This window comes from Penaeus monodon, chromosome 6 (assembly GCF_015228065.2).
Source record: "Penaeus monodon isolate SGIC_2016 chromosome 6, NSTDA_Pmon_1, whole genome shotgun sequence".
Taxonomy (NCBI): domain Eukaryota; kingdom Metazoa; phylum Arthropoda; class Malacostraca; order Decapoda; family Penaeidae; genus Penaeus; species Penaeus monodon.
The window spans coordinates 15,518,101-15,531,329 of NC_051391.1; the positions used below are offsets into that span (position 1 = coordinate 15,518,101).

The window sequence follows — 13,229 nt, forward strand, 5'->3', positions numbered from 1 at the left end:
ACTCTAACCAGAGCTAGATAACTCCTGAAAGGTTGGAAATCCTTTGAAAGAACTGATAGAAAGGCTCTAATAAAGTGACAAAAAGGATGTAACTAGAGTAATGTAGTTTTTACTATTACTATTATTATTATTGATAATATTTATTATTATTATTATTAGTTTTTGCTGATTATTATTATTAGTTATTATTAATCTTTATTGATTAATCAGTGATAATGGTAATAATAATTATTATTAATTATTATTATCCATTATTTATTAATGATGATGACCCTCCCTAATCCCTTGTTCTTTGTTGCCATGGGGGAGCTTAGGAGATGGAGACTGAGGCCCCCAATGTAGGGGTCACCTCTACCTTTTCTCTCCCCCTTTCCTTTCCTTCTCTTCTTCATCATCCCCTTCTTCTGTCCTCTTCCCATGTGTGAGAGCAATACTGAAAGGATGAAAAGCTGGCTTTGTATCAGTCATGAATGCCCTTATCCTCATGGGAACCCTAGGGGTAGATCATTACCTCTTCCCATTTATTTCAGGCATATCATGGCCAATAGTGAAGATTTTTTACCCTTCATCAATTAGCTTATCTAAATTTGATTTCATTGGTTTCCCAAACCCTGCCTCTCCTTTAACCACGGCTCCGACCATTGATACTAAAACCCCCTCCTTGATGTTTGCAGTCAACTCTATCCATTCTGATTCATCCACCCAGGTCATTACTAAACCTTCTTAATACACCCTTTCCTCTCTCACAACATCCTCCACTCCATCTTCTACTGCACAGTCTTCTTCCTTGTCTGTTCCCCCCCCCCCTTATTACTACTGTTCATCCTTATTGTCCTCCTCCCAAACAGTACCACCTCTCCCCATGACACCCCATCTTCCTACCGCCCTCAACCTTATACTGCTTCCACCTCTACAAACCTTTTGAATACCCTTTTTGGTCCAGCCAATAGGGATGAAGTCTTTGTGATTCCCCTAAATTCCAGTACTATGACAATACCCTTCTCTTCAAACAATGACTCTCAAAAAACAAGTAGGCAATGTTTCCTTTTGCAGTTGTTCAGATCATTCACACCTTGTCATAGTTACATCAAAGTCCCAAGCTCATGCGCTATCTACCCTGACTGATCTCACCTATTCCTGCTGAACCTCACTCCTCCCTTAATACTTGTACCGGAACTGTTTCCGTTTCTCTGACTGATTGTACTGTCTATGACAAGGACTGGTCAGACTGTGAAAATGACTTGCTTGCATGCCTCATCTACTATGATGCAGTGGCAGTCCAAAAAATTTATATTGGTGGAATGTCCTGCCCTGTCCAGCCGTATCGACCTCTTCCCTTTCAATATCAGAAATATTGATGTTTTGCCCCCAGCTGATGAGGTTTTTCTCTTTCTACCTATTCTAAAACTATACTTAGCTCCACTCCCCTCCCATCTTCTCAAGAAGTCTCAGCATCTCTCCCAGTATATCTTCCCTCTACCCCAGACCATCCTATCTCTACTTGCTCTCTCCCCAAGTCAAATTCCTTTTCCAGTCTAAATTCAGACACTCCAATCTCTACCACTTCCCTGATGCCTACCCTCCCCCTTCTCACTCTACCTGTCGCACCTAACAATCTAAACATTCCACTCCATCTTTTACCACATCCTCTCCTATATTCACCTCTTCCTCAGTTCTTTGGACATCTATTCCCTCTTCTCCTCCACATAAGAAGGCCTTTATTTCTCAGACCTCCCCACCCAACTCCCATCCAGAAACTCTTGAAGACATCAAAAGTTCCTAAACATGACTCAAGAGAATAATTCATTCCCTCATCCACCCTCAAATCCCTCTATTCCTATTTTCTCTACATTCAAAGTATTTGCCAGTATCCATCCTTGTCCTCCTCATGTTCCCTCTATTCCTCTTCCTCCCACTTACCCAAAAAACACCTCATCCTCTCCTCCACCATGTGCATCACAATTCCCTCTTCCTTCCCCATTATCCATACTACTGCCACTTAGACGCTCAAATGACTCCCTTTATACCACAACAGTATCCTTCTCTGGATCCTTTCCCTCCTGACATGCTTCCCGATACGTCACCACCTTTCCGTTCCCTTATTTCACTCTCAGGATCCTTCTCCTGCTTCTACAATTATCATTTCTTACCATATTACCCTTTTGATTGTTTCATAATAGCTCTTTTGCAGTTTACTAATACAGTGTTACTCTCCATATGATCAGATCACCCATACTTTTAACCACATCCCCATTTACAAATCCCCACTGTGTTACATTTGCTACCCCTCTATACCCTTTTCATTATATTCAATCTTACAGTATTCTAACACATCTTATCATGTTCGTTTACTCATTTCCACTCTTTTCACCACAATACTTTACCATAGTACTTTGTGACCTTTTGTCTAGCACATTTATATCTTCTACCCATTAACAATTAACCATTAATGATATTAATGATGTAATAGTAATGATGAGTATTATTATTACTATTAATATTATTGTTATTATCATTGTTATTATTATTATTATTATTATTATTATTATTATTATTATTATTATTATTATGATACCATTTCATGATTATTCTGTATCTTAATATTTTATATCCACTTTCTTCATAAAGGTCACCCAGATAATCTATTAGAAGGCAGAATAATAGCATTGTGGAAAGATGAAATGAAAATTTTAAGCACCATTAACCTCAACAGAACACTGAGGTGATAGTTGGAAATGGAACGGTCATCAGTGACAATATCGCAGACAACCCTGACCTTTTTATGTACCAGACTGTGTATGGCTGCCTTATTTTAGTGATACTTGGAACTTCACTAATCAGAGGATTTGCATTTATGAAGGTATTTAATAAAAGTTATTTTGTTAGTGATATCATTTAACCATAATTTCTGGGTTATAAAAATCTATCCTGAGCTTGCTTACAGTTATCTCTGAATTATCACATAAATGTAAACAAACTTAAATGGCATAATAATTTTTTCCAAATAGACTACCCTAAAGGCTTCCAGCAGCATGCACGATCAAGTGTTTGTCAAAGTGTTCCGAAGTCCTATGAGCTTCTTTGACACTACTCCTTCAGGACGCATTATAAATATCTTCTCCAGAGACATGGATGAAGGTTGGTTCCTAAAGCATCAGTTTTAGTAGTAACATGTTATGTATTGCCTTGCATTATTGGCTTGCCTATAATTTTCTCTTTGGTTTAGCTTCTTTGTAAAATAATGTATGATTTTGGAATACCTTTAGTAAATGACATGTGACTTAGAATTACTTAATATCATTTTGATAGACAAAATTCTTCGTTATTATTTTTTATTTATTTATTTATTTTTTTTTTTTTTTTTTTTCTGCCTCCCTATTTTTTCCCTCATTTATATGTATATTTTTTTTCTTCTTCCACTTCATGTTTTCAGAATCAAAAAATATAATGATGTTCAAATTAAAGATATTTATTGGCATTAAAAAAAAAAATTCTTTTTCATCATTTTTCAGATTCTTCAGTTTTGTTAACATAATGTATGATTTTGTTTCTCCCTTTTTTTAAGACATGAAACTAATTTCTTAAGAAACACATCAAGATAAGGTTAAAATGGTTGTTTCAGTGGATGTGCGTGTGCCTATGACCATGGAGACTTTCCTGCAGAATATTTGGTTAATCACAAGTTCACTTGTGTTCGTCTGTTTGGTGTTCCCTCATTTTCTTCCATTTCTGGTAGTATTGGCTATCCTCTTCCTTTTTATTAGGAGCATCTTCAGGTGAGAACATATATATTCTATTTTTGAAAGACTTTTGTTGCTGATAAAATTGCAGTGTGCTGGTAGATTGTATTATAGGCACTGCAGTATATTTTCTGGAATAAATCCATTTGATTGCCAACAGGATTGGAATTCGTGATTTTAAGAGGATGGAGAATATTTCAAGGTCTCCTATGTACAGTCATGTCAGCACAACTGTGAATGGGTTAGCCACTATCAATGCATATGGCAAACAGGAGATGTTTACCAAAAAGTTTGTATCATTTTATTTACTAAATATATTATAAGGTGAAAATACTTTTTTGTCTTTGATCTCTAATGAGTATACTGAAATATGTCTTCTCCTTCTGTTTACTCTGTGGTTATTATACTGTTATCTCTTACAGATTTATGGTATTATTTGATGAAAACACGTGTGTCTTTTACCTGTTCAACTGTGCTATGCGATGGTTAGCTATCCGACTTGATCTTTTAGCTTGTGAGTGTTATTATGTTAAGGTTGTAAATACATACTTAAACATAGTTATGTATTTTAGTGAAATATCTGGTTATCCTTTCCATTGGAGATTCATTTAACTTATTGTTTATATTTAACAAGCAAAGTTTTTATATCTTTTCAGTGTTGGTAATGTCAATCACAGCCATACTCTCATTGATATTACGAGGATCTGTGGAAGCATCTTTTGCTGGGCTGGCCCTGGCTTATGCTGCCCAATTAAGTGGCATTTTCCAATATACTGTAAGACTTAGCACTGAAACAGAAGCACGCTTTACTTCAGTCCAGCGGATTAGTAATTATACCAAGGTGGGTAAACTTTTTATATACTTCATATATTTTCTTTAAATGAAGTTTTTCTTTTGTATCATAAAGTTTACTTCTTGTTGAATAAGCCACAATTTTTTTTTTTTATATTATCATCCTAAAAGTACTCAGTGGCTATGGTGATAAAAATGACTTCACTATACCACCAATACTTGTCTGCCATTTATGATATTGCTTCTCTGCTTTCAAATTCATTATTTCCTAATCGTCCTCGTTGATCTTGTGTGATATTCAACCTTAACATGTATGATACATTTTCATTTTTATATTTTCTTACACTTTTTCCATGATATGTGGTATTAATTCCTCCATTCAGGCTTACAATTTATTTATTTTAGTTATTATTATTATTATTTTTGTTTTACACGTATTTGTGAGATAGATATTCATCCACAGTGCTTAGCCTCAGAAGCTCCAGCTATTATAGAATCAAAGAGACCAGATCCAAACTGGCCCAAGTATGGACGCATAAGCTACCGAAATGTGCAGCTGAAATACAGACCAGACACACCTCTTGTTTTGAAGGGCATCACATTTGACATCGATTCATTGGAGAAAATAGGTTGGTGGTAAATGTTTCATCATGTAATTTTTCTTATCTGCTATCCCCAGTCCTATTTTCCACAATTTGGGCTTCCTGCTTTTAGAACATAAAGTTCCATTTGCCACTATCATGCAGGAGTTGCCAAAAATGGTTTACAGTCCCCTTCCTTGTGACAATGTGACATAATGAGTGTGATTTCATAAATCAGGTATTGCCTGGGCTGCTTCATCTAGCCCTCTTCCTGTTTACCCCTTCCCTTTTCCGTCTAGTTCCATTCTCTTACTTTAGAAGATAATTATTCTTGTTTGGTATTCCAATATGATTTGATCTTTTCTTAAGATTTATTTAATTTTTTATCCTTTTTTTCCACCTATCTTTTTAGGTGTAGTTGGAAGGACAGGTTCAGGCAAGTCTTCTCTAGGAGTAGCATTGTTCAGGTTGGTTGAGCTAGCAGGAGGCAGTGTGCGAATTGATGGAGTAGACATTTCAGACCTAGGCCTCGAGGATCTACGATCTCGCCTCTCAATCATTCCTCAAGATCCAGTGCTTTTCATTGGCACAGTCAGGTACTAAAATGGACTACTAATATGTTTTGGGAGACTGCAATTTAGTATTTTCAGATGCGGAATTCTTATTAATTCACATTTACTTTAACTTGCCAGTCTTTCCTCTATATAAGTAACTTTAAACATATGACAGTGGCTATGTAATAATCTTTAACCCTTTTCCGACGGGTAGTATTCATAGAGGCCCAGGCCTTGCTGCCGGGGGCTTATATCGTCGCCCTAGCATGCGCAACCACTCATGCCAAATACCAGCATCCCATGCCATTTCTTCATAATATGTTGTATTTTCTGTTTTTATTATTTTCTAAAGTCTCTACTTGCCATATTTCCTGATAAATCGAGACTGAAGGATATTTTTGTTGTTATATAGACTACATAATTGATCATTATTTGGTCTATAGTCCAAATAAAATAAGCAATGTGTGGCATCATGGAGTTGAAATCGTCGGTTTGTTGTGTTGTTGTTGTTGTTGTTGTTGTTGTTGTTGTTGTTGTTGTTGTTGTTGTTTTTTTTTTGCATGGTAAAAATGAGAAAGTGTTAAAAACAACTTATTCATACTTTCAGTGGCAGAAAAGTAATCTTTTGCCATGATTGTAACAAAAAAAAACTCATGGCATGTCCATACATACACCATGACATGTACGTACATGCCCCCGGCAGATAGTCCCACCATGCCATGGCATGGGCGTACATGCCACCCGTCGGCAAAGGGTTAATTTAGCTAGTTAGTGATATTATAATGCTTTTTATGGATAATACTGCTAAACAGTATAATGATAAGTTGCATAAATCAGCATAGGTATTTTATACTTAACAAATACATTGGTTGCATTTCTAATTCTTTTTTTTCTGTGATACAGATACAATTTGGATCCCTTTGAGAAATATACAGATGAAGCTGTTTGGTCAGCTTTAGAACAGACATATATGAAAGAAAAGATTGCAAATTTACCTTTGAAACTCAATGCCCCTGTGGTAGAGAATGGAGAGAATTTCTCTGTTGGTGAACGTCAGTTGATGTGTATGGCTCGAGCCTTGCTGAGAAATAATAAGGTAATACATTGATTGATATAGCTCTTTTGCTATTAACATCTTTTATTAATTCTTTACTTTTATGTTAAATTGATTTGTTTGAATATGCTGTGATTCTGTGATTAAACCATTTCAGATATTGTTCCTTGATGAGGCAACAGCTGCAATAGACACAGAGACAGATTCCAAGATTCAACGTACACTACAAGAAGCCTTTAAAGCTTGCACAATGATTACCATTGCTCATAGGTAAGGAACTGGAAAAACTAGAATTACAAAACTTTATTGATTTGAACGAAGGAAAAATTTAGGTGACAAAGTGAAATTATATATATATATATATATATATATATATATATATATATATATATATATATATATATATATATATATATATATATATATATATATATATATAAGATAAGATTGCGTACCTAAAATATTGAACCTTATATGAATTTTGTGGTAAGCAAGAATTATTCAAAGTATCCTTTTTTATCCAAAGATTAAACACCGTGATGGCTAGCTCCCGCATACTGGTGTTGGATGATGGAAAAGTGGTTGAATTTGATACTCCTCGCAATCTTATGGCTAATCCCCACTCAGCTTTTGCGAAGATGGTTGCAGCTGCAGAGTCATCTTTACTTCTGTAAATGGGACTGAAGTCATCTCAATACCTCTGAATTGACAAAGTGATGTGTGTGTGTGTATATAGAAGACTGTAACTTACTTTTGTCTGCATTATTTAATTACACAATTTTTGAGTATTGCATACTCAAGAGGAGTAGGATTTATTTTCATTTTCATATGTATAATTCTTCTATTTGTATGTGTATATTAGTATGTACCCAAACAAACACACACACACACACACACACACACACACACACACACACACACACACACACACACACACACACACACACACACACACACACACACACCACACACACACACACACTTCACCACACACCCACTTTCACACACACACACACTTTCACACACACACACACTTTCACACACACACACACACTTTCACACACACACACACTTCACACACACACACACACACACACACACACACACACACACACACACACACACACACACACACACACACACACACACACACACACACACAGAGTGTACACTTACAAATATTTCATTAGACAAATTTCCTTTTCAGAAAATAACAAAGTGCCTTAGGGGAGCTTTCACATAATACAGTAAGAGGGTCGTAAGCAATTAAGTGCACATGGTTCACTTTTGGCCAATGGCCAGTCCTATTTTTATTTTGCCACAGTTTTTGTTTGTTTTGTATCATTTAATAATTGTGATCAGCAAATGAATTTACTTTAATATTTAGTTTTGATGAATATCATCTTGAAGTGCTTCTAGCTACACTGTAAATTTGAATTTTGAATATGTGGGAACTATGACAAGATGTAGTGAAAGAGGCTGTGATGCAGTGGAAACAGTTTAGAGTGAAACCCTATCAGTTTGGGCCAGATTACTGAGATCATCCAAGTAGTGGGGAATGTATATGCAGGCTCCAGTGAGAGGATGCATGAATGAAGAAAAGGAATGAAAGAGTAAAAATTTTGTAGGTTGTTGAAGAGAGAAGGTGAGGGCGAGCCTAGAGTTTGGTGTACCTGTTCTTACATTATCAATTCACTATGCACCTTTTTTGGAAATTGCTTTGTTATATGACACTTAATAAGTCTATATCATAAAAATATTTTATCAGATTAATTCATACATTAATTTTAAATTATTATATGATACCAAAGATTAACCCAGTGGCTGCCATGCTATGTTCACTGTAATTTTAGTTTATTGATAGTTTTTAGACAGAGATGGCTCCACAGGTGCTTATTCATCGAGGAGTCAACTATTAGTCCTACCTATTTCTTCTGATTACTTTTTACCTTGATTTTTAACAAGATTCTTTTTTAATATTTTATTTTTATTGTTATTAGTATAGCATTAACAATAATAATCATAATGTCAATAATAGAAATAATCATTAGAAAAAAAAAATCCTGCAAATATAAAGAATGGTGAGATCAAGCATATTATTAGGGCATACTAATTGACTCTTTCATGGCAGAGCACTTGTGGAATCATCTCTGTGCAACAAAATTCACAAAAATCAACAGTGGACGATACATTAACCAGCAGCCATTGGATTAATTTTTGACAAATAAAGGTCTGTTGGATCTGGCCACTACTTTTATTCATTTCTTTCATAATTGATTTTTTATTTTATGTATTTTATTTTTCTACCAAAAGTTATGTACATTTTTAATATATAACTTTTATAATCATAGCATCCTTAATTATTTAAACATTATAGAAAAAAATGTTTTTGAAGGTATGCCTTTTGTTTTAAAAGGGACCAAATTTAATTATGGGTTAACCTTTTCCTACACAAACTAGGCAGACTAAACAGTCCAGCAGCCAGGTGATGCACCAGGGGGCACTCAGGTGTATGGAATGGTAAAACAAGATGGGTTACAGAGCCATTGACCTTTTGTGCCCAAGGGCATCTGCCCCTGCTTCACATGCTAAGAAATAACACAAGTAGTATGAATTATATTGTGATTACAAAATTTAACTTTCCAAATTCAGTCACATTTCTTTCCATAGGATTATGGAAAGATCCTGTACAAAATCTTGGTAGAGGTTTATCAGTTATTAAGGCCCTGGGCAGACTTTGATTTGATATTAGAGTGATTCTTTTTAAGTGTTCTCTATGTCAATCTTTCTCATAGATCTTCATCTTTGTTAATTGTTTTATATCAGTGCTTTTCTTTGGTCTTAGAATATGCTTAAACCAAAGATAAAATGTATTGTAATCTGCCAGCAGCTTTCTACACTGCTTTGAGGGTGCCTTTTGCATCTTGAATAAGCATCCTACTTGAATCTTTGCAGACCAGAAGGATGCCAACTTTTTTTATATAATAAGTGTCTTTTGAATTATCCAAAGGGCATAACTTAGTATTTGCTTTTAAACAATGTAATTGCTAACATAACTTTTTTTTCAAATATCTATTAAAAGAAAAAGTACAATTATTATATCCATTACTTCATTATAACATTTGTACTATTGAAATTAAGAACAGTTATAATTAAATTAGCTGATCATAATTAGTGAAACTACCTGCAAAGGTAAACACATCAAATATGATAAAAATATATTGTGATTTATCTACTTGAACAGAAAACAGTTTTGTTATTTGATTAGAGAATGCAGGGATGCTCACTAGCAATAGTAAAGGAATTACTAAACATAGCCTGGAAAGTTATTAACACAAGTTATATTTTGGTTCACACATTTCTCTTATTCATTTCTATGAGAAGTAGCTTACACACCCCTGGATGGTATAAACAGTTCAGCTATACAAATACAATAAAATGACATGAATATAACTAGCCTATAATTAGTTTTCATATTTATTGGTATCTTCCTAGCCATCAGTCTGTTGGCTGCTATAAAATGTGTTCATATACTAGACAGCATAATTTGAAAATCAATTCATAGTATAAAGTAGACAAAAGTATGTTAGTTTCATCAGAAGAAAAATATATTTAATATTTAATACATTTGAAGTAGATTTGTTTATTTTATGCAGGTTACAGGTTCTTTATGAATTTTAGTTATGTTCAATTTTTTCATTAAAATTATGCATAATTAATTTTGCAAGATTTGATTAGTATTTTAATATTTACCTACCATTTATTTATATTTTTATCCAACAAAAATTTTAATAATGTACCTGATAATGGCATTACTGTTACTTTATTTCATTATTAAAATCAAAATAAAGAAGCTTATGTATGATTTACATAATTGTTAACTATCATTAATGAGCATTTTATTTTTTAATTGTCTTTAATCATTGAATTATTACTAGATGTAGGATCTAGAAAACATTGTCAGACATTGTTATATTGTATTAAGGTTATAGAGTGTTTGTTGTTGTTTTTATCTTAATATTAAGTGTGAATCAATTTCATATTCATTAGTAGTGCCTTGCTTTTCACTGTAAGCCATCTGTTAAGATCATTTGTTCTTAAATGTTCACGCTGAAAAAGACTGATGCCATTATTACATTGTGGCAATTCTCATAGAGGGTGAAATGGTAAACTGTCATGAAGCTTGAGTGTAAGATGTCCAAGTCAAAAAGTGGTTCATGAAGCTTTTACATGATATATTTTTATTGGTGTGGCTGTGAAGTAGCCTTCAAATTAATAAATGTGTATGGAGTGTACCTGAAACTGTCCAACATACATGAGTGTAATTCAAAGTTTACATATGTTAGTGGTGTTGCGTTTTATGGGAATGTGAGAAATTTCCTAGAACATTCATATGCTTCAAATTCAGTGGAATATCAACTCAGGGCTGTTGTTTTACTAGTGTGCAAGTGTACAGGATGAGCAAGACAGTTCAAGCACTGTGCCATGAAATCGAAACTTTTGTTTTATTCCATTATCTCAACTTTTTTAGGAAGTTGAAACGTCAACTGTTTTTCATATTCAGAGTTTTATTTAGGGTTGTGTGTACTTTTAAAGTGTTTTTTTATTTTATATACTATGTATATTCTCAAAATGGTCATCCCATATGCAATATAATGCATTTTAGCAAGTTCCACAGGTTAAATAAAATCCTTCAGCTATTAGTTATGAGTCGTCACTGTCAAAGGAGTGCTTGATTTTTAAAAGGTTTGATAATGTTCGTATGTAATCTGTAGCTTTTTTTTTTTTTTATGAAATGAAATTATGGTAATGCTCAGGTTGTGAGACCAAGATCGATATTTTCTTACTTTAGAGTTATTGCCCTCCAAAGGGTGCCTATTATATATTACTCGCTACCCCTCTGTGAGTGACCAAAACATAGACAGTAATACATTTTCTAGAATATGGTAATTTTACTAGACTAGGTAAATTAGAAAAGATACAAGAAAATTATAATCTCGGCTTATGTATTACTGGAATGTCAAGTGCTAATGTGACTGAGGGCAGGAAAACTTTCTAAAACTGACTCATGAGGCCCTCATTTCTCCAGACATAGATATACACATTTACCACATAATTAGCAGAAAATTATTCTGTTAGGATGGTTGACATAGGTGAATTTACCTATTATCTTTAGATTTTTTTTTTTAGCAACAAGTAAATTGTTAATGTTCTTTGAAGATTATATAATTAATATGTTGCATTTTTAATTAATTCTTATTCAATGAAACTTAACTTTCATTAAATGTCAGCAGTTTGGAAGTATTTGAATTACAAAAGCATCTTTTATAGCATTATAAACAGGATGGAGGTTTACAATTTTAGATTTATCACTTGTGAAGTAAAAGCAACACTGGATAACAGATTACAGTAAGATTGCTATTTGAATGATTATGATTCAGTTTGGAATTTACCGGAACTGATGCACACTTTCTTTAAGTAAAAGCTGCTAGATGCCTTTGCTAAACATTGCCTTGCATAAATGAGAGGGAAAACTAAATAATGTTTAAAAAAAATCCATAGTGTAATAAAGTATTGCAAATCAATTACAATATTTTCCTTACCCTGAAAGAGAAGGTGTTATAGTTCTTATATTTTTTCTTTACTTAGTTATATAAATAATTGTATGACAGCTTATATTTCCTGGAAATATTGAAAGTAACCAACTTTCCAGGACATGTCAAATTGTTTGGTCCAGTATTGCTGTAGTGTAAGTATCTATCTGTTCTTTTTCTTTCTAACATTTGTTTCATAACCTTGAATATTTGAAGCTTTGTGAGTGCCACAAATTAGTCAATTACTTAGCATTCATGATGAACATATTTTTCTTTTAAGCTCTAAAGATTAAGACTTAAAGTTTCCAGTAGTATAGTAATTATGTTGGTCCAGTTCTCTGTGTGAAGAATAATGATTTCCCATACCCTCTAAACATTTCTGTTGGGCATGTTGAGCTCTGTAGAATTCTATAACAGGTAAAAAGAATAATAAGAGGAGATATTCCTGCTTATATGAAAGTAATAATGACTAAAAAGAAAAAAAAAATGATTACTAAAGTAAAGATATGAAATTAATTAAGACTGCAGTAATATTAGTGTGGTATATGCAAGTGTTTGGGGAGAATATGCATGAAATATAAATTCCAAAATATTATTTGAAAAAGCAAGAAAGGACCTATTACCTACTGTAAAATATATATTCCAAAATATTATTTGAAAAAACATGAAAGGACCTATTACCTACTATAAAATATATATTCCAAAATATTATTTGAAAAAACAAGAAAGGACCTATTACCTACTACAATTTTTCAGAATTATTAATCCTCACAATATTTCTTCAATTAATCCATTTACCCATTACAGAAAATTTGGTAAATCAGTTAACAAGAACTGACATTTCTCTATGTCAAGATGCCCTAGTTTCTTTGGAGCATACTCTGAGGGTTGAATTTTTTAAATTTAATAACTTA

The 13,229-nt window shown here is 33.4% G+C and overlaps 1 protein-coding gene across 1 annotated transcript in view; it reads left to right on the forward strand.

Annotated features, from left to right (window-relative positions):
* Positions 1-7,630, forward strand: part of LOC119574276 (multidrug resistance-associated protein 5-like) — a gene marked incomplete in the record, with an annotated part of 47,324 nt that extends 39,694 nt beyond the window's left edge. Inside the window, 11 exon segments of the mRNA XM_037921460.1 lie at positions 2,714-2,860; positions 3,009-3,138; positions 3,623-3,776; positions 3,901-4,029; positions 4,163-4,254; positions 4,397-4,581; positions 4,996-5,161; positions 5,526-5,709; positions 6,571-6,763; positions 6,879-6,991; positions 7,248-7,630. Of these exon segments, the coding sequence (XP_037777388.1) occupies positions 2,714-2,860; positions 3,009-3,138; positions 3,623-3,776; positions 3,901-4,029; positions 4,163-4,254; positions 4,397-4,581; positions 4,996-5,161; positions 5,526-5,709; positions 6,571-6,763; positions 6,879-6,991; positions 7,248-7,395 (1,641 nt within the window).
* Positions 7,631-13,229: the final 5,599 nt, after the last annotated feature.